The sequence below is a fragment of the Pagrus pagrus genome (genome assembly GCF_965226575.1).
Source record: "Pagrus pagrus genome assembly, chromosome: 19".
Classification (NCBI taxonomy): Eukaryota; Metazoa; Chordata; class Actinopteri; order Spariformes; family Sparidae; genus Pagrus; species Pagrus pagrus.
Window position 1 is genome coordinate 13,657,601 of NC_140203.1, and position 23,950 is coordinate 13,681,550.

Below are 23,950 nucleotides of genomic sequence, written 5' to 3' on the forward strand. Positions count from 1 at the left end.
GATGCCTCCATAGCTGCTTTACTGTGTGTTGGACTTATGAACCCTCACAGTGCGGGCATCGGAGGGGGGCTTTTCTTCACCATCTACAACGCAACAACTGGTAAACCTTCACTCAAGCAAACATCACTACCACCAAAGACTTCTATTGTTTCCCCACTGACACAACAAACCCTGTATCCTACTGTACATGCATTTCCTCATCTGTGACTCACACACAGGGCTGGTTGAAACCATTGATGCCAGGGAGACGGCACCACGCAGTGCGACAGAGAACATGTTTGGGAACAGCACAGAATTATCCCAGAAAGGTAATGTTTAACCAGCGCTATCTCTCAGACATGGAAATTAGTAGAGGGAAGCTGTAGTAAACATTCTTTTGAAAGAGACTGACCTTTTGATAGGGACAGACAAAAGCAAGATTAGAGTGTATATTTTCTGAGAGCTGTGACAGACTCTACGCTCAATAAAAACAACAAAAACTTCAAATGATGTTGATAATTTAAGTCTTTGTTTCCTTGGTTTCCATGGCTGGTAGGAGGGTTAGCTATTGCTGTACCAGGGGAGATTCGAGGCTATGAGATGGCACACAGACGACATGGCAAGCTGCTTTGGAAAGACTTATTCCAGCCGAGCATTGAACTTGCAGAAAAAGGTTTTCCTGTGGGCAGGGCACTCGCCAAAGCTCTGTCCAGCAAGAAGGACATCATCATCAAGGACCAAGCCTTATGGTGAGAGGTCTCAACCTAACAAGTATCAACCCATTCACCAGGGTAAATGTTCTGCAAATCATGGACATGTTGAAACTTTAGGTTTCTTTATGTTCAATGTTCAGTTTCATGTTGTGACAACTTTGTGCTTATGGTCTGGTTAGGTTCAGGCAGAAAACCACATGTTTTCGGGTTCGGCAAAAATAATGTTCTGTCGCAACCAACACAGCTGGAAAATGTCCTGAAGTCTCGTCATGATCACAACTATTATTCTGTAATGTATTTTTCCCTCTATTTCAGTGAAGTGTATTGCGGGGGAAATGGTGATGTCTTGAAAGAAAATGACACCGTCACATATACCAAGCTTGCACAAACGTATAGGAAAATAGCCGAAGAGGGTCCTGATGCTTTCTACCAGGGAGAGCTGGCTCAGAAACTTGTGGCAGATATTCAGGCAGCAGGTAAACACCTTTTTATTGTTTATAGAAAAGCTGCTTTTCTCTGTTTGTCCCGTCCTCATCAGGTCAGAACACCAGGAAAGCTGCTTTTTCTGTTTGTGACTTTTGTCATTTTCAGTGTTAAGTTGCAAAATAGATTCATCTTTTTATTCTACACTTTATTTGAATATCTAAACAGATTAGATTGTGTTTCAGATTAGTGTCACATTAATGAAGCACATTACCATTATTATCGTCATCACCACTACCATTACCGTTAAAAGTAATTTGCTAGAAAGACTTGAGGACATATCATAAAATATACCAACGTGCACCTCTCTCTGCACATCTAATTTTCATGATAAGGAGGATTTGTATTTCTGCCCAAGTGTGCATTCAAAGTGTGTGTCAATCCATGTTTAGGCGGTATCATCACAATGGAGGATCTGAAGGATTATGTGCCTGTCTTGGATGCGAACCCTTTAAGGGTGAATGTGGGGGAGTACACCGTGGCTGTTCCCAATGCCCCCGCTAGCGGCCCTGTGCTCTTGCTGATATTAAACATCTTGAATGGTAAGCCTTGATGCTTTGTCCAAAAAAACAGCCTGAGTGGGAGAGAATGTGCTTTAATGTGAGCTGCCTTCACTTTGCCAGTCCCTCTCCACTGTGAGCAGCATGCTGATCTGCTCAACAGTAAATCTGCTCTTAAGATACAAAAAGCTTGGCTGACTCGAAGTTACCTAAGACTGTCTTGAACTACTTTCTGAAATACTGCTCTACATTTGTAATGCAGACAGGCGCTACTGTATGATATAACATAATATGTGACTGCAACAGATATCATTTAGAAACGCATTTTTAGAACAATAACAAAGTAATGTTTACATTGTTGGGCAATCCTCAATTAAAAAAAACATTTAATACATTGATTGCAACATTGAAAGCACATTAGAAAAGGATCTCTAAATCGGAAAGATTGCTAACTTTTCTCAAAACCTGCTTCAAAGTTAATGTGGGCACATGATTTAAAAAAAAAAATGAAACCATCCTTAAAGAATTTACTGATCCTGCGGCCTTTCTTCTCATGTCACAAGCCGGTTAAAGATTTTTTGTTTCGAGTGAAGTGTTTCACCAATTATTGGATGGATTACCATGAAATTCGATACATTCTGCCCTGCATGTTTTAGATGTTTCCCTGATCCGACACACCTGAATCTAATGGGTCGTTATCAGGCTTCAGCAGAGCTTGATGACGAGCCGTCATCAAGCTCTGCTGAATCTAGCTCATCTGTACTGGGAACTCATTTCATCCAAGTGCTCGCCCAAATCTGTTCTTTTTTTGTTGGTAACATTTTCAGATGGTGATTTATAAAGTCATAAAGTAACAAATTATGTCACCAATAGAAAGTTGGCATTTAATTCACTCCAGCTTTCAGATTAAGTTAAACCCACTGAGGGAACAACTCTGCTTTTGTTTGATTGAAGTAATTAAGACCCAAAGATAATGAAAAGAAAGTACACAGTCAGAGTCTGAGCATCATCATTATTTTCATCGTGTGACCATCTATCATTTCTGATTTAACTCTCATTGGAGGAAATCCAAACTGTGCACAGTGAAGACAATGTCTCGCTGCTACTTTCCAGGACAGTCACAGAGTCAGCCTCTGAGGATTACATGAGGAACTTCCTTCCAAAGTAATTTATCTCTCTGAACCTTTCCTTTCCTGCGACTGGCCACCCACTCACTGCGCCCCCCTGCCTCACACACTAACATTAATCTCACCAATTTACCTCTAATTGGACACAGTCGAGCGTTGGAGGCTTCATGCAGACATTTCAGCGACTGTCCAAAACTTTCATCCGGCTGATTTAATGTGACTCCTGCCTCTGTCCGACAGCTGAAACCCATCAAACCAAAACTCTCCGGTTCTCTCACCCTTCCTCTTGATTCCCTCTGTGGCTGTCAGGCTTAATACCCATGGTCTGGTCACGGCAGCTTTAAGACTGAATAAAAACAGAGAAATCGGCTGGGTCAGGTCTATTTTAACTGTCTTCCACCTGAACAACAATCTGAATGAAGGCAGATGAGAGAGGCTGCGATTTAAATAAAGTTGCTGATCATTGTTATGTTTCCTACAGGCTACAACTTCAACTCAGACAGCATGGCAAGCACGGAGAAAAAGATCCTGACCTACCATCGCATCGTGGAGGCTTATCGTTTCGCTTATGCAAAGAGGACCTTACTTGGAGACCCAGAGTTTCTCAACATCACAGATGTAAGGTCATGGACTCTGCTCAAAACAAACAGTGAAAACACTGGCTTTAATTTCTGGGGAATCGCACTATTTTTGTACTACCAACCCTGAGGCTAAAACAGCAGATCCTCTTGTAAGTAGGGAAATCGAATGTACCAAGCTTTAGAGTTAAAACTCCATTTATTCCTTCTCAAATTTAACATGCTAATTTTAAGTAAATGTTTTCACAAGTATACACACAGCACTTGAAAACACCAGCGTTTTGCAGCTGCCTCTGGGTCAAAGTTTGTTCCTGTGGTGGCTGTGTTAACACCAACGCTCCCAGTTGAGCTTCCAGTCCTGTCCAGGCAGAGTCACCTACATGCACGGCTAACTGACGGCATGTTTCACTGACATAGTTGGTGGTGTTTGATATTGTGCTGTAACACATTGTGCACAAATTACCTAATCAGCTCAGTTACACAGTGCAAGAACAGGCATTCAGGATACAGATTGAGAATGGCAGTGATATGTTTAACACGAAAAGGGACCCAAATACAAGATACACAGAGACAGGGAGGTAAAGAACAAAAAATGTCAATCAATAATCCAAACTCCAAAAATAGGAAATGTGATTAACAAAAAGGCAGCAAGTACAAATCAAGGGAACTAAACTGTAATCCAAAAACAGAGGACAAACCATAAAAGACTGTCTTAGATTAATAAGGAACAATAATCAAATTCCCCAGAACGTGAATCAAAACTCAATGTATAAAACTAAACTAAACTAAACTAAACCAAATATTTGGCATGTAACTTAATTTCACGTCCCCATTACTCTTCCAAAGCTCATCCAGAATATGACATCCAGTTTCTATGCTGATAGCCTCCGTGGGAAGATCACAGATCACACCACACATCACATGAACTACTACGAGCCGGAGTTCTACCTGCCTGAAACCCACGGGACCTCACACGTCTCAGTCGTAGCAGAAGATGGAAGCGCCGTGGCCGCCACCAGCACCATCAACCAATAGTACGGCCTCCTTCTTGACCAAGACAAATACTCTTACCAATGTTAGTTAATCCATCTTTACCAGTAATGCCCTTGATATCTCAACGGGTATTTTTGTTCTGCAGTTTTGGCTCCAAAGTCATGTCGGGATCAACGGGGATACTTCTCAACAATGAGATGGACGACTTCAGCTCCCCGCTCATCACAAATGGCTTTGGAGTGCCTCCTTCGCCGAACAATTTCATCAGGCCTGGTGAGATTAAGACCAACACACACACTCACACACCGTAACACACATAAGAGTGCTCGAAAGCAGTGCATTTGTAATATAAATTGGCTGTTCAATGGGCGGCTGATTGAAGGTCAAGCTGATGTCAACCTGTCCTTCTTGACACTGTGCACTGGCTTTTAAATAAATGTTTTTTTGTGCATTCATACTAGAAATGTCTTCACCTCCTCTGAAAGGTTTCATCTTTAGCTGAGTGTTGTAAACACTGAATCAAAGTAGAAATAAGGTTACATTTTTGACAGAAAAAAGACCATTTAATGTCAAAGTGAAAACAGACCTGTACAAAGTGTTAAATTAGTCTTTGCTTTTGCTGTAAAGAGTGCAATATGAGGCGTACTAGTGGTTCAATTGATGGAACGTGCGACTTGGCTACAGAGGCTGTCTAATGATAACGTAACGTGAAAACTTGCTACTTTAATGATATGCACTTGTTTTATTAGACCTTGTTAACATAAACTACCACTATTTTTTCTCAAAGGAAAAAGGCCAATGTCTTCTATGTGTCCAGCGATCATCTTCGATAAAAATCACAAAATTAAGATGGTGGTCGGAGGCTCAGGAGGAACAAAAATCACCACTTCTGTCGCTCAGGTAAGACACAGCTGCAGTGAGAAGTTGTAAACATTTAAAATATTGTAAAAATTCATGAAATGTGCTCTTGTTAAGTATGTTACCTGTTTAGTTTCTTCTTGGCTGCTGAATTATAATGTTGCTGTTTCTCAGGTGATTCTGAACGCGCTGTTCTTCGACTACGATTTGAAGAAATCCGTGTCAGACGCAAGGCTCCACAACCAGCTGAGTCCCAACACCACTGTTGCAGAGCCTGGATTTGACAGAGTGAGTGTCACAAACAGCAAACAATACTGATATATGTGACTAATAGCAGGGTGGTGTGGTGTGTAGGGAGACAATCAGTCAACCAAAAGTCCAGCCAGCACTGAAACTTCATAGCTCAGTCATAACTGGCACCAGCGAGACTGTTCATTATATTCACCTTCAGGGGTGTGTCCAAAGTAACAAGGAGAAAAATATTCCAGCCCTGGTGTGGTAATGGTCTAATTTGTAGTCTGGCTAGTAGGGCATATCACAGTATACAGTATGTGGGTGCCACTGATCAAAAAATAACAGCAAATAATGGCTTATTTTGTGAATAAAACAGTTTGTAAGGTTCCCTCTCTGCAGAGTTCAGAAAGTATACTTGCAAATCATAATATGTTATCTTATAAATAAATCATTGAGGGGAATAAATAGAAGAGGAAACCACATCCACATTGCTGCAGAAACTGGAGAACTAACCCTTGATTTGAACATTATAGTTGGATGTAAAATAATTTGCTGCTCCAAAGGCAATAAACATGATCTTCACTTTGTTTTCTGGCATACTCGGTTCGGACTCTTGTTTGTACTTGTTTGTAATGCTTCGATATAAAGTTGTTTTTGATGTCATCACTCAACAAAGCATGGATTTGGCATCCGACTGATTGCACTTTGACCAGCACATCACAAGTGTTTTCTTGCTTATTGAGAGAGTTGTTTTCCCAGTTTAACTCAATATAAATTCTAAAAATGGGCGTCACTCCACTTTCTCAGCACAGCAACAGGCTGATAAACAAGTTTTTAAAGAGACAGGAGCATTTCAGACACAGGGTCAGAGGGTCAGGTCTTTTTCCTTCTTTTATCCAATAGACCATATTCACAGAGTGGAAGTATAAAGTAGCAGAAAATGGAAATATTCAAAGAACAAGCACCTCACAAATACAGTAATAGAGTAAATGTAGGCCTACTTAGTTACATTTCATCACTGCTGCACAGAATCAACATGTTGTTATGTTCCCGTTTGCAGAACATCCTGGATGGTTTGGCATCAAAGAACCACGAGACAGAGTACCTCAAATCAACAGGAGCTGTTGTGCAGGCGGTGGTTCGACATGATGACGGACTCCACGCTCAGTCAGATCCTCGCAAGTGGGCGTACGCTGCTGGGTACTGAGTTCATAAACACACAGCTGATTATGCAGGGAGTCTGTAGCTGTGTGAACCTTGACACCGGCGGTACGAGCTGAGAGATTAGAGACTTAATAAAGAACCAGGAACTGTCCTGGCTGCCAATTGTTCCCTCATTAGGTGAGAATAATATCAATTTACTTCACAACACGGACTCAGATCACAGAGCGCTGACTTATTGTTTGTTATGACCTCGAGAACAAAGTGCCTCAGACTGAATGTGGAACACATTTATATATCACATTTTAACAGAGGTACATGTGAACGCTGGAATCATTATATTTTCACTGCAGAGGCACAGTGTTTTATTCACACTGTCATATGTCATAAATGTGTACAAATCCTAACTATTTATGAAGCACTTTTGTAAATCATTAGCAGTGTAGAGCTGTCTCCTGTTGTTCATTTAAGATATGATGTGACTTCTACAGTAATGTCTAACACCTAAACTCTAAATTAAGGACACATCCACTGAAAGAAATCAACCAAAACTAAGAGAGAGACCTCAAGCTTCAACTTTCAGTTATTTTTAAATTAACATGAAAACATTTTGTTTTTATGAGGTGACAGCAAACACACCAACAGAGCAGGAACGAGCTGCTGTTAAATTAAAGGTTTATAACACCTCAGGGTCAAACAGCTCTTAATAACTTACTGTAATTTCCCACAAACCGGAGTGCAATGGCCTATAATGACCCCATAACAACATTACAGCTGTTGCTGTTGGCTGTCACCACTGAGATTCAGGGCTCTTACTTTCTCAACTGGAATGTAAATGTGTTACATAATTACTGAGATGTGTAAATGTATAAGGCCTTACACTGCTGCACTGATTTGTATGTGATTGTAACGGTGTTATGATGGAAGTGATTTAACAATCAGAGCACTTATCATGTTATTGTATATCACATATATTTATTTTAAAGTAAATGAAGGACAATTTCAGTGTGAATGGATCTCTTATTTGGTAATATCAAATAGGAATGTTTTTTATTGCTTTTTATCAAATTTGTATTGTAGATATTCTAGATGTTTAGGTTTTCAAAATAAACACTTGAAATAAACATTCTGATAATATTGAGAATACACTGTATATGTGTTTTGTGTCTGAAGTCTGGAGCTTTAACCTGAACAGAACAGAACAGAAGCTTCATCGGCTACTTACCATCTGTTGGCTTAACTGTGGTTTGATTGACAGACTTACGCTGATGGTTAACAAGAATATGAGTCTTCAGCCATGCTATTGACTCTGTGAGACTGTGTGTAGGCACAATTGTGCTTTGGCACCAAAGGGACTACTGGATTTCATCATATGCTCACAGTTTGGTTAGGTTTAGGCAAGACAACTTCCTGGGTTAGGTTTAGGAAATCTTTGGCTTGGCTTAAAATAACTTTGTTATGTACATAACTTTAGTTCACTATGCAATTTCAAATAACTCGCTGTCTCCTGAGTGAAAGTCCTGTGCTTGTTTGACAAAACCATCCACCCCAACCTCCTCCTCATGTGGACTTTGCTGCTGTAATAATAACTACGACCACTAGAGGCCGCCGCCTAACAAGAGACATAAACACGGGTCGTGATAAACTGCTTTAACGGTCAACCTATATGGTTGTTCGTCTGATGAGGACAGCCTAGCTTAATGCTAACGTCAGCATGCTAACATGCTCACAAGGACAATGTTAACATGCTGATGCTTGAAGTATGAAGCACAATGTTTATTTTTTTGATTAGCATTAAACACAAAGTAGAGCTGAGACTGACTGGAATGACATTCATTTTGCACATATTTGGTCACAAAATAAAGTATTTAACAAAATTTGAATTTTGACCTGATGGTGATGAGAAGTCAGGGGATGATGAAGTCAACAAAGCCTCAGAAAACAATTGGCAGTACAAAATGTAATGGGGAGTTTGTGATCATCACAAAATGTGAGACACCTCTTGCAGCGGCAACTATTCCAGAAGTAGTTTTGAGTACCTTGCCAGGTGTTTATGTGTGTCTGTGGACAGACAGTGTCACAACCATGCAGTCATGAAAATTTACAGGTGCTTAGATTGGATGCAATGATCTAACTTGACGTCATACTGCAGAAGGATAACGAGCCCAAACACATCTTAAAGCTTTGCAAGCCAAAGAACACCGAGGAGTCCTGACTGTCATGGACTTTCCTCCACAATCACCTGACCTCAGCTCCATCAAACTTTTATGGTGGCACTTAAGGACTGAGAAAGCCAAATATTCAGAGACATCACAGGATCAGTCATCAGGAACTTGTGGAGTCCATGCCAGCTCGAGTGCATGCTGTCATAAATGAAAAAGGATATTGAGGAATTCATGAACATTTCTTTTAAAACTTCAACTTTTCACTCAAATCGTTAACCTGATAGTATAATTTGTAATGAAATAAATGTGTATTACCTTCAAAAACAAACGCAAAATAGGAGACGATTGAGTGTTGAGTGGTGTCAGACTTTCTGGCCTGATTGTATGTCGAAACTAACATAGGTTAAAAGTAGAACAAGTTGACTTGTATTTTGTATTTTTGTATTTTTGCCTTGATTGACAGGAGCTAGCAGAGAGTGACAGGAAATGTGGGGTGAGAGAGTACATCAATATTGCATGGTATGTGTCTTAGCACCCAGCCAGCACTACCAGGGCGCCCTGCAAAAGTAACATTAAAACATTGAAATATTCAGTAGCGTTACTTGGTGTTGATCAATCAAGCGCAATCTGACTTCCACAGTTATAATGAACTACAGAGTTATGCAACTCAGAAATGCAAATTTGCTCACCCTTTAGGCGTGAAAACATCTCAACTCTCTGTACGTATATCAATGCCACTGCTTTGCATGACATTATGACAGCTACAAATAATGAAGCACACAAACAGAAAGCCTGTAGAATAACATCAAATAACTACTGTTGAGATAATTTGCTTCATCAAGGGACTTTGTGACTGAACGTGTGCTAACACCGGAAGTCAGAGAGTCATCGTAACTGCCTCTGCTTTGAGTGAAAGACTATTAGCGGGGAGACATTTTTGGTATAATGTAAAACGATGCTTACTTTAAATGGCGGTTAATGTCGTGACACTACGGCTATGAAGTCACAACTTATCCAGATTAAGTCATTTGTCATACAACAAAGACAGTGGTGCTTCACATGGACTAAAAATTTGCATGTTCTCATAATTCACATCTAGCGCCTCAAAGGAAAATGGAGCAGAATCCACTTAAGAAATCATTACTAATTCATAAGTCTCTCTGCTGAAATGTATCTCATTACCGCTTCCTTTGTCTCAGTGCAAAAGTGCTGCTGTGGAACAAGGCAAACAGGAAAACATGCAGCAGATTATTGCTGATCATGCTATACTACCAACAAAGAATACATCTTTAAAGTGTATTTACAGTGAAATGTGTGTTAAAGGTAATATAGAGTTCAGAGACTCAGCGATTACTTGTCTTAAATTTTAATGTTTTATGGTGACAACGCAGATATTCACAGTTAATAGTTGTAAAAAAAGAAGTATTATTATTTTACAAAAAGTGTTGATGTATCAAAACACAGAGAAAATATAAAATGACATGATGGTGGTGTGAAAATACACTTACGTTTATGACATAATTTTGTTCATTTTGAATGTATTGTTGAAATGTATAGCATTTCTTAATCTTTAAACAAAGATCACAATATGCTCAGGAACCTGAATACGGTTGTTTCACATACAGTAAATTATTCGTGGTCACAGTAAAAGTTCCTGGTTTGGGCAGCCGACATCCTACAACAGCCTTCAGCTCACATGTCAGTCAGGATGTCCCGTTGGAAGAGTTACATGGCTCACAAACAGAATACAGTTCTTACACATGTAGTTCAGTCGGACACTGAAACATTCATTACCATCAAAAGATAATCATGACACTGCGGTTGGTTTTGTTTTGTTGGATGGCAGCAAATTTGCTTTTAAGGCTCCTGCTGCGAACACATTGCACTTTGGTCAGAAGTGTGTAATCCTCATAAAAGCAGATCTCAGCAGTGAGAGCTGCAGCCTCATGGTACTTAGTCTACATCATCTATGTCGTGTGAAATTAAAGGAACAGTTCACCTGAAAATTCAAAGTCAATCATTATCTACTCGCCCGTGTCGATGGAAAGTCGGTTAAAGTTTCAACAACACTTTTCTGGAGCTTCAAAGCACAACATTATTCTCCTTAACAACTGAAGTAGATGGGGACTTTTTTTAAAATGTAAGCGAAAACAACCCCAAAAAACCCTAAAAGACCTCCATTCAAACCTCCATTCAGCTCATCCAGCGTAATCCAAGTCTCTGGAAGACCTGAAATCCTAAATTGATTTGAAAAGACGTTATTTACACCCTTTATCGAGCCAAAATCTTCGCTGTAGCTGCTAAGCTAAAAGCGTTAACGCACCCCGTCTGAAGTGGGAGCTCAAGCTTGACTGCGCATGAGGGTGTAAATGACGGGCCTCTGGTGACTTGGATTTGCACTGGACAAGCTGTATGAAGCCATTTGGGTTTGGTTGTTATTTTACATCCCCATCTACTTCAGTTGTTTAGGAGAATGCTGTTTTGCTGTGAAGCTCCAGAAATATTTTGCAGACTTCACTCGACTTTCCATCGGTGACTGAATTTTCCTTTTTGGGTGAACTTATCCTTTAAAGGTGCGTTTGTGACAACTGGCTAGAATGAAAATATGTACACACAGAGTGGCCCGATCAGCACAAAGGAATAATCTGGTATATTACAACTTGGGTCTGATTTTCAGAGTTTTGACCATCGTTTCTGTCAGTCACACTTACCAAGTTAATTATTACTTGTCTCTGATAGTTTGGATACTGAATGTGTAAACTATGGCACGATCTGATATTGATATATATGAACAGTATTATTGTTACAAAATATTTCAAACAGGATACAAACGGCCGTATCCTGAGTGAGGGTAGTGATAGATAGAGTCCTACACTTAACCCACTGAGCAACAACAGGTTGTTACAGAAGTGGACTTTCAATTTTGTAATGATTATCCTAGAACAACATTCATTATCATATTCTGGGAACGTGATGTTCTACCAACACATGGATAACTGATCAACTATAACACGGTGTACTTGCTAGACTATTATTACAGACATTCCTTGTGCACTCGACAAGTGCATTTCCATTCAACTGTTTCTATGTGCATCTTCAATTTGCAGATAAAACAACACGGTAGACAACATCGGACATTGGAATAAAACAAAGAAACCTTCTTTCATTTCAGTTGATCTCCAACTAAAAGGATTCAGATCATTTGCTCACATGACCACTTTCTGTTCTCGCCTCATCTGACTTCTTTTGAGCCATGTTGCAGATTCTCAAGATCTCCGCAATTACTATGGTGAGTACAGTTTTCTCTAACGGATCGAATTAATGGCCCAAATTACAAAATAAGACCCAAGTTATAATAAAATAAAAAGGATTATCCTTTATCGTTTTTCAGTTTCCTGACTGATGCTGTTGCTAATCAGTTCCATCAGCAAAGAGCTCGAGCACGCAATAGCTCGCATTTTGTTATCACAGTTTCGGCACATTCATTGTTCTTAAGGCTCACGATTCAGTCAGTCATTAGATTTTAGTGTGAAGCTGGTGCTTCTTCATGGTCTGTACGGTCAGTATCCAGCTGACACCCCCATCTTCCTGCTGTCCGATATGGCCACAATGCATCCGTCCACCTTTTCTACGCCGTTGACGACATTAAGGAAATATTTCCAGTCCCCAACTTTGTGTCCAAGAGCTCTGAGGCCCTCTATCACAGACTGAGGGCACACAAAACACACATGGATTTAATACCACTTATCCTGCCCACTTCAGATTTTCAAAACTGATTACAGGTAAATTAAATCAGACTTTGTAGGATTATGTCGTGGTAATCTCCATTGGAATCCATTAACATAAATAGAAATGTTACTCAGTTATTAGATAGATGGTCACAGTCTAGTGAATCTGAATGGGATAAATGGACAAAACCTCACCTTGTCAAAACCAGGCTCAAAATTCACATTGTTCCTGGCATCGACAAACACTATGGGTGCAGCGATGGCTTCTTTCAGACTCATCCCCAGCCACAGGCGATTCATTATTGACTGCGAGAATAAAAGAGATTCATGTGAGCAAACAAATACAGAAGCCGACAAACAACAATGCAGACAGAGTTCAACTGAGTTACCAAGGCCATCGCTGAGGTGATCATGCTTCCTCCGGATCCACCAATCACAAGGAGCCCTCCAGACTTTGACTCGAGTATTACTGGAGTCATTGAGGAAGGAGGATGTTCACCTATGACAACAATCACACTCCGTATCACACTGAGGAGAGACTAAATGACTATGTTAAGTAATGAGATTAGATTTAAAAGGTTGTGTGACTTTACCTGCCCTCACTGTGTCTGCCCTCCCACAGAAGTCAGCCAGCTCATTGTTGAGGATGATGCCTGTTTGTGAGGAGTAAATGGCTCCCCCAAATCTACAAAAACAAAACGCAATATACGTGAGTGGATTATATCACATCATAGATTTGATGTAATATAAAGTAGATACTTCTGTTTGAAGAGGCTTCCTGCTCACAATTGGTTTATAGTGCTGGTGGCGGAGACAGCCAGTCCGTCTTCATCCAGGACAGACACATGTGTCGTCCCCATGTGATCAGAGGAGGGCCGAACGTTGTTGTAGTAGGAGTTGTCATGGGTGCTGTTTGAAAAAATCCTCTCCCTGATTCGCTTAATGAAGGAGGGATCAATCAAATGATCTGCTTTCTGAAAGAAGAATATCATAATGAGACTGGAAAAGGGTTTAATAAATGCTGGGGTGTGATGTAACTCGACTGTATCCCAGATTATTATTCTTCTTTTCTCTTTAATTTTCTGGAGTTTGTTTTCTTTTTTAATTAATAGGAATTTTTGCAACTTGGTGTTCCTACTGTACCTGTGTCCGTTTGTGTTAGTTTGTCAGAAGGATAACACAGAAAAGTACTGAATGGATTGATTCAATGTGGATGGAGGACGGGTCTCTGCCCAGAAGAGACCCCATTAACTTTGAATAATCCAGGACTTTTTCTCACTTTTTTATTTATATAAATAAATTATATATGTTATATTTATATAACATTGCAAGATTTTTCATTAATGTGTCAGAGAGCAATGCATAAATCTTGATGAAAAATTTCAGCCGCATTTATGTTTCTCTGTATCAACTCTCTGATAGCTTCACTTGTTGCTAAATTAACTGCTTCATGCTGCTAACGGTGACTTTACCGTGCAGTTAGCAGTCCTATTAGCTGACGCTCCCAGCCACCCCTCTCCCCGTTAGCATTCCCACTGAGTCCCTCCACCCTGGGTCTAGAAACAACCTCCTTCTGGCCACCCAAATAAATGTAATAATGTAAATAACTTCTGAGCCTTCAGTCCGGACAGAGACAGCTAATATGAAAGCGAGCTGCATGGCTAACTGAGCTAACTAGCTAAAGACAGCTACGGCAGCAGTTTGCGGTCAATTTAGCAATGAGAAAAACTACCTGTCCTTTAGGAAAATCCACAAATCACAGAGGTCCCATATGATACTAGCTGCTAGCTGCATGGCTAATGGAGCTAACGAGCTCACAGCAGCTACAGTTAGAAGTTAGCGGTTACTTCAACTATAAATAAAGCTATCTGTCCATCAGGAAAGTCTGTCAAACACAGCTGAGACAGATCAGTCTGAGGACATCAGAGGCAAAACCAGAAAATATCTTTGGTCTCATTGTAATGAAAATACATGATTATGTCATAATAATAATGAAAAAGTTCCCAACCTTTGTGTAGCTAAAGCCAGGATCAGAGATGCTCCTCTTCTGTCCATTAGCAAATTTAGCTGCCTCTATATAACGATGGTACATCAGAATCTTTTGGTATCCCTGCAGGGAGCTTTGAGTCAAGTGGTAACCTGCAGAAAAAGGGGAACAACAACCAACTTTAAGACACTACAATCTTTTTTGTTCATACCTTTGCATTATTCAGAGTATAGGACTGATTTAATTCAACTGCTGCAATAGGTCTGTTCAGGAATAACAGGAGAGACGTCACACAGCACATAATACCTTTCATCAGTCCAAGAATGAAGGCAAGCAGGGGGCCCCCGGCAGGCGGTGGAGGGATGTGCATCTGAGAGTCTCCCAGAGGAACTTTCCATGCATCAACCACCTGCACCTGGAAGGACTTCAGGTCCTCCATTTCCAGCGTCCCACCTGAGAGAAACATGGAAGAAACAGTTTGTTTATCTTGAGCTCTGTTTGCTTTGCTGATTTGTCTTTTTTAAACATCACTTTCAAGCACGTTTTCTTTTTCTGTCTATTCAAGTACAAATCCCCAACTTGTCAAACTATGTTGAAATTGCACCAACCTGCATCCTTTATGTCTTTGATTAAGTCTTGTCCTATCTTGCCAGTGTAGAAAGCGTCTGCCCCTTGCTTTGCAATTGTTTCCAAACTTTCTGCGAGTCTAGGAAACGTCAGGATGTCTCCTGTGCTCAGGACCTTTTTGTTCTTGTTGCAGAAAAGTTCACTGGAAAAGAAAGTGTGCATGCGGAAGAACATAGTGAACACAGGAACTAACAGAAAACACTTAGAGACACTGGTGCTGCATTATCATTTGGGTGATGTGTGACCTCTCTGGGCTACTTTGCTAATCAAATCACGTTCATTTCATGCAATTTATAACATATGACATGCACTTTCTGAACTTGATCAAGTCATTCAGTAGAAATTTGTTTCTGCATCTGTGAAATTATATTCTAAGAATGACAGCGTGCAATCATTTTTACTAATCTAAGCGTTCAAATGAGGTGGGTGAAAAACTCTGATGTAATGTGAAATCCTGAACATAACTGTACAGAGTCAATTGTTAATCCAGCGGTTACATAAAAATAGCATGAAATGAGTTAAACTGGGGATTTATGGGAGCGTCCTTATCTCCAGGATCTCAACAGTGAAACAAACCCTTTTAGTTCATCAGTGCCCTCAAATTTCCAGCATCAGTCTGGTTACAAATGAGATATTCTTGAAGTAACAAACAATTATTATTGGAGACCTCATTCAGTAAAGTAGGAAGTTAGGGAGATGATGTACCAGAGCGAGGAATTTTCCACGTGACTTTTCACAATGGAGCTGCTCATGAGTTTTGCCAGGTATGGTGGCATGTTGATGCCCTCCCTCGCCAGTTTAATTGTTGGCTCAAACAGCTTGGGCCAAGGCAGCCTCCCATACTGTTTGTGAACTGCCTCGTAGCCCCGCAGCTCCCCGGGAACGCCGATCCACTGGCCACCTGCAACGGACAGGTGGGAAACAGGGCAGCTGCAGTAAACAAATGATGAAGCAGTTGAGCAAAAATGACTTGACTGGTGGCGATTAAGTGACTTTTAACTTTTCACTTAAATATGTCTTTATATCTGCTCACAGCTGCTTTGTGCGCAATTTATTAAAGGGACAGTTCACCCAAAAATGAAAATTCAGTATCATATCAACTCACTCCCATGCTGATTGAAAGTCAGGTAAAGCTTTGGTCCACAACACATTTCTGGAGCTTCACAGCAAAACAGTGTTAAGTGTCTGCGGTGGTTGCAGGAGTTTTACTACCCGTTGAAGGTGTAAATAAAGTATTTTCAAATCAATCTCAGGGCACACTGAGACTTGGATTACAGCGGAAGAGCTGTATGGAGCGATTTTATGTTGTTTTTTTACTTTTTAAAACAAGCCCCCATGTATTTCAGTTTTTTAGGAAAATGTTGCAACACGGTTTTGCTGCAAAGCTCCAGAAATGTTTTGTGGATTACGAAAATTCACCTTACTTTGAGTCAGCATGAGGCTGAGGGAGATAATGACTGAACTTTAATTTGTAGTTGAACTTCTCCTTAAAATGTTTATATAGTGCTTATAAATTACTACTCTGTGAGAGGACGCCTCAAATGCAATGAATGATGCTGAAAAAGAGCCAAAAGGATCCAACAGAAAAACATTTCCCTGAGTTACTGGAATGTTGCAATGACTACATAAGGAAGCATGAGTAGGAAATCTATATGAAGCTACTACACATCAGTGGACAACGGCTCCTACCTGTGCTCAGTCTGAATGTGTTGGGACAGTCATCTAAAAGGTTAGTTTTGAATGACTTTGGGACCGTTTCTCTGAAGTTGTAGACTTTAACATTGCCTGGAGAAAGATCAGAAATTCAAATTATTGCCCCAATCAATATAATTTGGGAAGAAGCAAAACAAATGAGGAGACCGACCTGTTTTATTTCTTATAGTGAATATAGACCCTCCTCCAATCCCCATGCTCTGAGGGTTGACCAAAGATGTGCACAGAAGAGCTGCAATGGCGCCATCTACTGCCGAACCCCCCTGCTGGAGCATGTTCCTGGAAATGATGACATGGGAAGTGAACGCACTCACCACACATTTGCACAACTGCACGTGCGCACAATTTTAATAGATGCATCAGTGCGGTCCTCGTTGGTTCGTTTTTTTTTTCAGGGTGTCAAGGTTTGGAAGCTCTGCCAAAGAGACAAGTTTAAACCATGTGCTTGAGATACATACCAGGGAGTTGCTGGCCGTGGTGGTGCTCTTTTTTTTTTTTTTTTTTTTTTAAACATGACTTCATCTTGAAGTAAACTGTCTTCCTTAGAAATTACAATTGATTTGTCAGAATTCGGTGTATCCAATCTGATTATACGGCACAACAAAGCCTGAAAGTATAAATCTGGATCGCATCTGAAAGCTTTGAATGAGGCTTTTCACTGGAAGTTTGGCATTGTGTCAGACATGTTCACTGAGCAACAAGAAGGTAGTTGTGGGAATGTTTTGGCTCCGTTGAGGTCATGCCGCCTTGTGCCTCGTAGTTAGGGTTGCAGGGTTTCACAGAAGAAAAGGTCTGAGGGGGAAGACTGACAGAGTCAAATTGAATCAGAAGAATCTAATTGAATGAGTCTCATGTGAACAGACAGAACAACAAATGCAGTTGTTCATTGTGGTTAATTACGCAATAGTAGTAAATATTATAAACTGATTACTGTTTGAATGGGATTTGGTCTATAGAGGGACAAAATCAAGTATAGGTTTGGTATTTTGTGTATAAATCCATAGCAACATTCATCTTGTTATTTCATTTGTATGTACTGTGTGCTTGTTTGGTTTTTGGAAAAAGTGATGACAGGAAACTTGCCCCTAAATGATGCGGAAAGTGTTATGGGAGAGAAACGAGGAAAAATAATATGGGTGCCAGAGATGTAGCAGTTTGGTCCAACAACGAGAAGTGTTGTGTCTATCAGGGAGCTTTTGTCTGGTCATTAGAAAATAACAAAAAAACAAAAGAGAGTTTGACAAAAGAATTGGGTCATTTGGATTTGGTTGTAATTACACTTAAACAGTATTTTTGAGGTTTTATTATTGAGGTAAATCAATTTTGTTGTGCAACATTGATCATTTTTTTCTGTCTTGACTAATGAGTAAATCTTTTTAAAGGTTCACTATGCAGTTTTGGAGAAGAAATTCAAACTCAGAATTCTAATATTTACGATATTAATGAGGTAATAATACAAACCCAGATATATTTATTGTTTCCATACCTGAATAAACAAGCTGTTCTCAGAGGAAAATAAGGTCCAGAACACTGTTTGAAGCTAGAAAGGTGGCAGGGTCCGCCACATATAAACAAAGTAAAACAGTTTGAAACTATGTTGTCCTTTAATGTCAGTTTGTCTATTCAGTTTATTCAGTCGTGAAAATGAAGAGTTTGTTTATTTAGTTTAGTTTGTTAAGATCTTTATTTTCTGATCAAAATGTCTTACCCAAAACTACATAGTGCTCCTTTAAATGTGGATTAAAACTGAAATCATTTACTTAAAATGTTCCTCAGAGGTTTGTGGATTGACACCTGGAATTTAAACATTCAAACATTAAAAAATAAACTAAAATTATCAACAGAATGTGAAGAAATATCAGTTTTGATGTTATGACGTCTCTGTATTGATTTGCAGCGGTGTCAACGCCCACACCTCCCTGGTGTTGGTCCAAGTCAAGACCGCTAGTTGCACAGCTAACAGAGCTAGCTCACAGTAGCCACAGTTATCAGCAGTTGGCGGTTATTCTGACATGCTGTTCCTTATTTGTTTGTTTTTTTTAATTATCTTTTTTCTTCTTATTTGTTTTTTATTCATGTTTCCTCACACTCTGTGTAATTAAATCCCCCTGTTTTTTTTGTTTCTCTCTTCTTCACCCGAAGAAATTCAGCATGTTTATCTGAATCACAGAAACACTCAAATGTTCTCCTTTAAAAGCTTCTGTCATCAGGTGATCATCTTGCCTCAGTGCATCACTGGTGGAGCTCATATTCATTGTCTGCGCTGTGAACTGGGAAATGAACTCTAACAAATCCTGGCAGGGGATGGAAGAATTCAGACAATACAAAAGCCGGAAGACCTACATGCTCACTCCAGTGACACTCACCTTTTCTCTATATTTACTCTTACTATGATGACAGACTGACTGACTGAACAGCATCAAGGAGCTCACCAGAGAGAGAGAGAGAGAGAGAGAGAGAGAGAGAGAGACAAGTCTATTCACTCCATATTATGAAGATTAACATCAGTCAGTGTTTGTTTAAACCTGTTTTCCCCCTCTTACAGTCACATCAACAGGATGGTGAGGGTACAAATGAGCAGGAGGTGAAGAGAATCGAGGTCTGTCTGCACACACTTCTGCAGGCATTAAGTCTACTCCTCAAACAGAGCCTATCAAATCTCTTAAACTGCTTATCCCATTGCTCAGTTCAGCTTTTTATCTCACCCACATGAGCATGGACGGGTAGCCTCAAGAGTCTAGAGAATAACTAAAGTCATCCTGTGAATAAAGAAACACGCTTTAGTAATACACGAACTAACTTTTTAAATAACACACATTAATTAACATTTCAAATTCTCTAACATTCAGGGTTTTATTTGAATGTTTTGGCTGCAATGCGTCAAGAAAAATCCAGGTCAAACTCTACACTAACTAAACAAAACTTTTTTTTTTTTTCCCCCTAGTCAGAAAGTGACTTACCTGCCGATGTCGGAGCAAAGACGCGAGTCTGCAGACACGGCTGCGCGCCTGAAGCTGCCGCCGGGACATCCTCTGTCCACCAGTGAGGAGATGCACAGGCAGATGATGGCGACCGCGCAAATCAAACCAGCCAAGGTGAAGCAGCACACCACCCACGGCCTGTATTTAGCCATCAAACTTTCTGCGTCGGAAACTTTGTGCAGGAGGAACTGTTGCTGCTGCAGCTCAGTGCGCACACACGCTCAAGTGCGCACTGCTTTAATCCCAAGCTTGGGTTCACCCCTCCCTCCTCTGCATCAAGGCCGGAGCTGAAGCGAAAGTGAGACACTGAAGGAAAGGAGGTACTTGAGTAATTACTAGGATGACCATAGCTTATAAATAAGCCATTGACAGCTCGCTTTAATCACCAAGGAATGGGGAAATAACCATGATGTAACCAGAATTCCCGTTTGTCCGATTTTTTTTTTGAATGTAGGAATTCCCATGAACCTCTAAAATGCTACAAATGAGTTATTGTTTTATATTTAAAAAAGAAAAAATAATCGGGCCTTTCACTTCCCTTCACTTCCAGGGACCTTAGCAGAGCTCTTTCTTTCAATTCAACCACATTTTACACATTATCTGTTTCATTCTTGCTCAACATCCATAAAGTCCCCCCCTTTCTTCTTCTTCTTCTTCTTCTTTTTTTTTTTTTTTGCTTTTCCTGCAGCTCCTTCGCTTCCCACTACTGTGACCCACAGTGTCAGGAAACACAGCCTGCTCCCTGTTGTACAATTATACTGGATATGACCTCTGTGTCGGTGACCAAGAGGAGACAGGAGTCTTTGAACTGAGGCCAAGGTCGGACTTCCTCCAAACAGGGGGGAGGAGGGGGTAATGCCTCTAAGTGAAGTCTGTGAAGTGCTGTGTCCGTATTTCAATTGTGCCATCTGAACTGTTAATGGGCTTATGGATGTTAAAGGAAACGTTCACTCAAAAAGAGCAAATCAGTCATTATTTACTCACCCCCAGGCCAAAAGACAGTCGGGTGAAGTTTTGTAGTCCACTGCAAAACCTTGCGGAGAACTCTCTGAAACAACTGAAGTTGGTGGGGACCTGTTTTTAAAGCAACTTAGAAAAAACAACCAAAAAAATAAAAACCCACTAAATGTCTCCTTACAACTCATCTGTCGTAATCTAAGTCTCTCGAAGCTCGAGATTCCAAACTGGTTTAGAAAAGATGTCATTTATTAAGATTTCCACTTAAAGGTATAGTTGGTAATCCTGTTCAGAAACACTCTTTGTTATACTGGGTGAAATGGTCCTTCCACCCTGAGAGTAGTCAATACATGTGTTCAGAAAAAGGAACAAAAAAAACCTCTGTGGCAGCTGCAGGCCTGTAAAAACTGACCAATCCCTGCCTCTCGGTCGAGTGGAAAGAACCAATCAGATGCCTTCATGTCTCGTCCTGCCCACGCCCCCCTGTGCACTCTTCACGTGTCGCCTTTGCTCGAAATATAGCAGGAGAGAGCAATGGCAGAGAAAATGCAGCCAAAAGTATCACTTCCAGCGTTACTTGTAACGGCTCGCCCTGCTAAACGGGCTAAGAAAAGAAAGCCGGAGGCAGAAAAGGCTGCAATGAAAAAGGCTTTGGATAAAACCAGAGGGAAAAGTAGGGTCAACATCAGTTCAGCTTTTGAACGGTGGAGACAGCTGAGGGAGCTGAAGGGCATAAGAAGTGATGCAGTTGCTGTCTTTCTGTTGGACAAGTAATTATCTGTTTTGCTTCAGGGGGATTTGTTATGTTCATGAAATATGTAACGTTAGCCAACTTAGCTACTGAAATACTTGGCTCTCCTCTGCCCTGCTGACTCCTACTGTCAGATGCGAGTTCAAGTTTGTGGGGGCGTGGCTTTGGGTGGAGCACTGAAGCGAGGGGGAGGAGCTTAGAGGAGGTGCCACTTTCAAATCTTGCTAGCGCTCCAACATTACCAACTATAGCTTTAAACAATTGACATCTTTAAAAATCAATTTAGGACCTCAGTGCTTCTGGACATACTGATTATGGTGGACAAGTTGTATGGAGCCATTTTATGTTTTTTGTTGTTGAAGTTCTGGTCTGCTTCAGTCTATGACGACTGATTATCATTTCCGGGTGAGCTGTTGCTTTAAACATAGTGATATGGCATGACATGAAACATTACACACAAAACACTCAATTTTGAAAGAAATGCACAGCTCGAAGGTCATATTCATCCCACCTGTTCAGCATTTAATACACTCTAATTGAATCTTTTATGCATTTTATGTCCTAAACTTAACTTTTATTATTATCGATAAGGTCACTTTGAACACCTTTAACTTAACATTTCAAATGATTTTCTGTACCCAAAGTACTTCAGCCTACAAACAATGTAAATCAAGGAACATATCGTGCCTTGCTGTTTTTTTTTACAATATATTTGTCGTTAATGTCAGTAGAAAGTTTTTAAGAAAGCATGTAGTTCAGAGTAGTTTGAGCACAAGGGGAAATCTGTACACACTTAGCATGTTCAGTCATGCAGAAATATGAGATTGTGATAAACCCCAATTACGAAATATATGCTCTTATCATTTTACAATTTTAACATGAAAATTCCCCTTTTCTACACAGGGTAAAACTGCCGCTACAGAACTATGAATATAAGCTATGATAAAGACTGCTGTGTGTGCATTTCCACTGAGCTTAATCACCTATCATGTGGACACATGTAAGCAATGACACAAAAACTTTTAAACTGTAAAGTGGGTCAGATCCATTTCCCAGTATTGCTCTGACTGTTTCCAATTCAACAGAGTACATGTAATGGAATATGTAATGGTAACAAAACTCTTTTCTGGTAAAGTCACAGAAACAAAGATGCATTTAGATTACAGATACATTCAGTAAAAAAGAGGGGATACTAACAGGATTACAACTTTAGTCTGTACCTGCACACATGACAACACTTCACGAGTCTCACACACTCACATGTCTTTTCTCTTGTCTTTTTTTGCATATATTTGGTATTGATGTAATCCAAAAGTAACAGAAAGTACTCAAGTAATATTACTTTAACATTGTGATCACTGACTACAATTTTTGGCAACATTTTAAAAGTAACCCTCCCAACCCTGCTTCCAACAAATTCATCACACATAAGAAAACCATTAACAATCCATCAATCTGGACTTAAAGAGTTGAAGCCACAGAGGGATAAAATGTCCCCGAAATAATCCTGTAAGATACAATCATGTATGATAGAGATCCTTAAATAAACCCTTAAACATCAGGGACATCATTTATTTTTATTTTTTTGTTAACGAGACAGCAGCATTTTGGGTACAAGTGAAGGATGATGTGAAGTATGTGACGAGTGAAAAAAGTGCCAGGAGCAGTAAAACAAAAAACAAAACCAACATGCACCTGTGCCTTTTGTGACTGTAAATAAAGAGGAGAAAAACAAACAAAAACAATTTCGATTAAATTACAATCTGAGAGTTTAATACGTTTGTAATAATAGATTACATTTCTATTTACACAAATAGATCAACGTTTCAGTGTGATAATAACCGCAGGCGCTCTTGGAAATGCTGCTGTTCATTAAAGAATCTATTAAATAGGTTTGTTGTTTTGTTGTTGTTGTTGTTGTTGTTGTTGTTGTTGTGATGTTTGCAGCATTTGAGCTAATACCTGTTACTTCACAACCATCTGTTGAAAAGTAACTCAAACTTGGTTGACTATGGAAGCAAACGGATCGGAGGACCTGCACTTGAGTGTTTAAATTGAAAATAAAATGAAATAATTACTTCTACTATGAGTTTTTGACAAGCTTTGAATGCCCTGTTGTCATACATACGGGTACATGTGTGTCTGGTCATAATTGTCTTTCCATGAAATACTCTGAACACCTCTCACACACCTGCACTGAGCTGGTTGGCCGGACTACTGCAGGTCTACCACACAGAATGAGATTTCATTGTGTTGTTTGTGTTTCTGATGTTGCAGCACATTGAGCCCAAATCCCCCCAGATTCTCCAGATGGCCGGTCTACCCTTAAGCTGTGTGAAGTGGCAGAAGCCCAGACTGAAAAACATGGATCTCATGAAGTCAGTGTGGCTGCCAACACCTCAGTCTCCAACTCGT

At 40.1% G+C, this 23,950-nt stretch overlaps 2 protein-coding genes across 2 annotated transcripts; one reads left to right on the forward strand and one right to left on the reverse strand.

Moving 5' to 3' along the window:
* LOC311274923 (glutathione hydrolase 1 proenzyme-like) lies at positions 1 to 7,700 on the forward strand. The gene is made up of 11 exons (XM_084382946.1): positions 1 to 100; positions 219 to 308; positions 536 to 728; positions 1,008 to 1,168; positions 1,568 to 1,717; positions 3,284 to 3,420; positions 4,227 to 4,414; positions 4,519 to 4,646; positions 5,161 to 5,273; positions 5,406 to 5,519; positions 6,526 to 7,700. The coding sequence occupies exons 1-11, from the start codon at positions 37 to 39 to the stop codon at positions 6,670 to 6,672; spliced, it is 1,485 nt and encodes a 494-aa protein (XP_084239072.1). The 5' UTR covers positions 1 to 36; the 3' UTR covers positions 6,673 to 7,700.
* A 2,441-nt stretch (positions 7,701 to 10,141) lies between these two features.
* Positions 10,142 to 20,133, reverse strand: ggt5b (gamma-glutamyltransferase 5b). Its single transcript, XM_084383040.1, has 12 exons — positions 19,807 to 20,133; positions 16,998 to 17,125; positions 16,823 to 16,918; positions 15,839 to 16,034; positions 15,115 to 15,275; positions 14,813 to 14,959; positions 14,528 to 14,658; positions 13,306 to 13,493; positions 13,113 to 13,204; positions 12,909 to 13,018; positions 12,715 to 12,825; positions 10,142 to 12,498 (listed from the first exon to the last, which is right to left on the reverse strand). Exons 1-12 carry the CDS (start codon positions 19,977 to 19,979, stop codon positions 12,352 to 12,354), a joined length of 1,680 nt encoding a protein of 559 aa, XP_084239166.1. The 5' UTR covers positions 19,980 to 20,133; the 3' UTR covers positions 10,142 to 12,351.
* Positions 20,134 to 23,950: the final 3,817 nt, after the last annotated feature.